Source organism: Thermobia domestica, chromosome 7 (genome assembly GCF_964235325.1).
Source record: "Thermobia domestica chromosome 7, izTheDome1.hap1.1, whole genome shotgun sequence".
Classification (NCBI taxonomy): Eukaryota; Metazoa; Arthropoda; class Insecta; order Zygentoma; family Lepismatidae; genus Thermobia; species Thermobia domestica.
In genome coordinates, this window is record NC_137460.1 from 115,094,910 (window position 1) to 115,097,707 (window position 2,798).

General features: G+C 39.2%; 1 protein-coding gene across 1 annotated transcript in view; it reads right to left on the bottom strand.

Moving 5' to 3' along the window:
- Positions 1-1,627, bottom strand: part of LOC145690365 (ATP-binding cassette sub-family G member 1-like) — a 127,713-nt gene extending 126,086 nt beyond the window's left edge. The window contains exon 1 of the mRNA XM_081765191.1: positions 895-1,627. Coding sequence (XP_081621317.1) covers positions 895-976 — 82 coding nt within the window. The 5' untranslated portion in view covers positions 977-1,627. The remainder of the gene's footprint in view (positions 1-894) is intronic.
- Between the last annotated feature and the right edge of the window lie 1,171 nt (positions 1,628-2,798).

The following is a 2,798-nucleotide window of genomic DNA, read 5'->3' on the forward strand; positions in this document are numbered from 1 at the left end:
ATACGGGAGGATAGCAGCGATGCAAGAATAAATCCACTTCCTCATGTTAAGAGATAGGGGCTCGCTGCCATATGCTCAATGTTACTGCTTCCAGTGGCAACGCTTGCTGCCACTGGATTTGTATATCACTCTCTTTCTTTCAGTTTTTTAAATTATTTTTTTTAGAAATGCATCAATACTGTTTTGCGCTCAAGAGCAAAGGTTTATTTTTTACTGATACACTACTTTAATACTTAAAAATATCTTTAGTATTAAAGAAATATCCGGTTGCACAACCATGCAACATATAGTACCAGCCGCCACTGCTGTGAGCAATGCCACGAATCTTCATACCGTATATTCAGTCTAGCATCTAACGACTCCCAACGTTTTGATTGTAACACATGGTCAATGCACCCAGCCTCTCTCTCTCCGCATCCTGTTCTGTCTCCCTCTGGCCCGGCTTAGCTGTTTCGTCTCTGGTCAATGTGCGGTCTCCTAAAGGAGAGGGCACACCAGTCATTTGTCCGGTTGCAGAGTCCACATTTAGTCAAGAACATGTATGTCTATGTTTCTGGTGACTCTACCGCATGCACATATTGAGAACCATATCCTCGTGGCCGATCAAACCTCAATATCTGACTACAGCCCTGTATAGGGTAGTTGGGAAATCCCCGAAATAATCTCATAGTATCTTGAAGTTTATTGATCCTATACGACAACCAATAAAAACGCCTCTTGGTAGCAAGTAATCACACCAGTTAATCAACAACAGACATTAGTATATATTAAAAAAAAGAAAGAAAGAAAAACGAAAGTTGAAAGTGGTAGAGATAAAATTGGTAGTAGTTTAATAGACAAACTAAATGTTATTTTACTATAATTCCTTGTAAAGTACAGAAATTGACAACTTACCTGATTTTTTGATCGGTACGCTGTAATGTAACTCACTGAAACTCAATCTTAAACTGCTAATATTTCCTGTTTTAGTTTCCATTTTTTTTCCCCTTCTCGTTTCTGAAGGCACAGTACACAAAGCAGTCGCACCGTAGAGAGAAAGTACAAGATTATGTTATCAAAATAAGTAAACAAAGAGGTAAGGATGATATTCTATAGTACTAATATTCACTAATCTAAGAGTCATTGACACAAGTTCCAACTTGAAAACGCCGTAAACAAAACAGTGAATGTATCCGCATAGTTATATGTAACGCACAGAACAACTTGTGAATCGACAGAAACTATAATTTGCTTGGTAGGCGGGGTTATTTCAGCTGTGAATCACGGATCTGGTTCTGTTTATGTTGTGTTATGGTTACATTTCTCACCCGTGTCTTCGCTTTCGTGTGTGCGCTCATGAAAACTGAAATGAATAGGACCTTGAGTTGCAATAAAACACAGGCAACATGAACTTAGTAACGATTAATCATCATAGCGCATGATTCGTTCACACATCACAGTTTCGTCAGTTCTTCTGTAACGTTTAAGTCTATTCGTATCGTACCTCTTATTAGAGCTTCTTTGTAAATATAGATAAACCAAAATCACTTATCACAGTGACAAGCTAACGCACTAATCACCTAAAGAACTATCACTGTAACTTATTTTGAAGTCATGCACCTCTATGGATGTTTTTCGTTTCATGATTGAGGAATCTGCATTCAAGAAAAGAAATAAAGAAAAAAAAAGGAAGACAGAAAAAAAGTATTCTGGACCTAAACCTTCTGGTCGACCTTGACAGGAAGTCACATGATAACCATTTTTTTATGCCCCTAGGAACAATGCGAAAGGACATTAGCAGGAAGTCAATAGTATGTTTTCGTTTTTTTTTTTTTTTATCTTTTGTGTTTGGTTATGTAAACTCACATAGCGAGAGAGAGAGAGAGAGAGCATCCGCGTAATATGTTTTGTTTAACATACATTGAGAACGTTTGAAGATAACCTCTTTATTTGCTAAAGAGTATTTTTTTAAATGAAATTCTTATTGTAGTTTATTTTGATGGTTTACGAAGATATGAAATGATATTAGCATACCTACATGTTTGTGAACAAACAAAAACAGGAATGAAATGAAATATTTCAGTTTAACATCCCACGTATAGGCCCTGTAGGCTAAGGGAGATGATGATTAAGGCAAATGAATGATGATGGAATAGTTGGTAGGATGAGAAAGTGGGAGGAAACGGAAGTACTTCGCGAATACCCACGGACACGATATTGTTCACCACAAAATTTCTGGGTCGGAAATCGAACCAGGGACCCCGCGCACTAGAGGTAAACGAGGTACCACTTTTTAAAGAAAAGTTAACTGATTTACCGAACGTTCCTCAGTAACTTGATTACCTAATTACTACGCCTTTTACTTCCTTTTACTCGTTTCTTCCAGTAACCTATAACAATAGGGACACGAACACAGAAACATCCAGGACATTTAAAATCACAAAGGCTCTCCCACCGGGAATCGAACCCGGGACCTCATGCACGACAGGCGCACGTGCTAGCCACTATACTTTTTTTAAAAGAGACCAACCCATCATACCTTAGTTTCCTGAGCAACCCAAGTTTCCTCGTATACAAGGCCTCTTTGAGCTTTACTAAATTCGACAGGGCACGAACACATACATATCGAGAACAGTTAAAATTCCAAAGACTCTCCCACCGGGAATCGGACCTAGGACCCCATACACCAAAGGCGCACGTGCTAGCCACTAGACCAGCGGGAAGGGTAGACCAACAGGGAGGGCTAACCACTAGACCAAGCAGACTGAGCCATCGTGAGCCCCTGGAAATGAAATAGCATTCTGGTTTAACGTTGCACG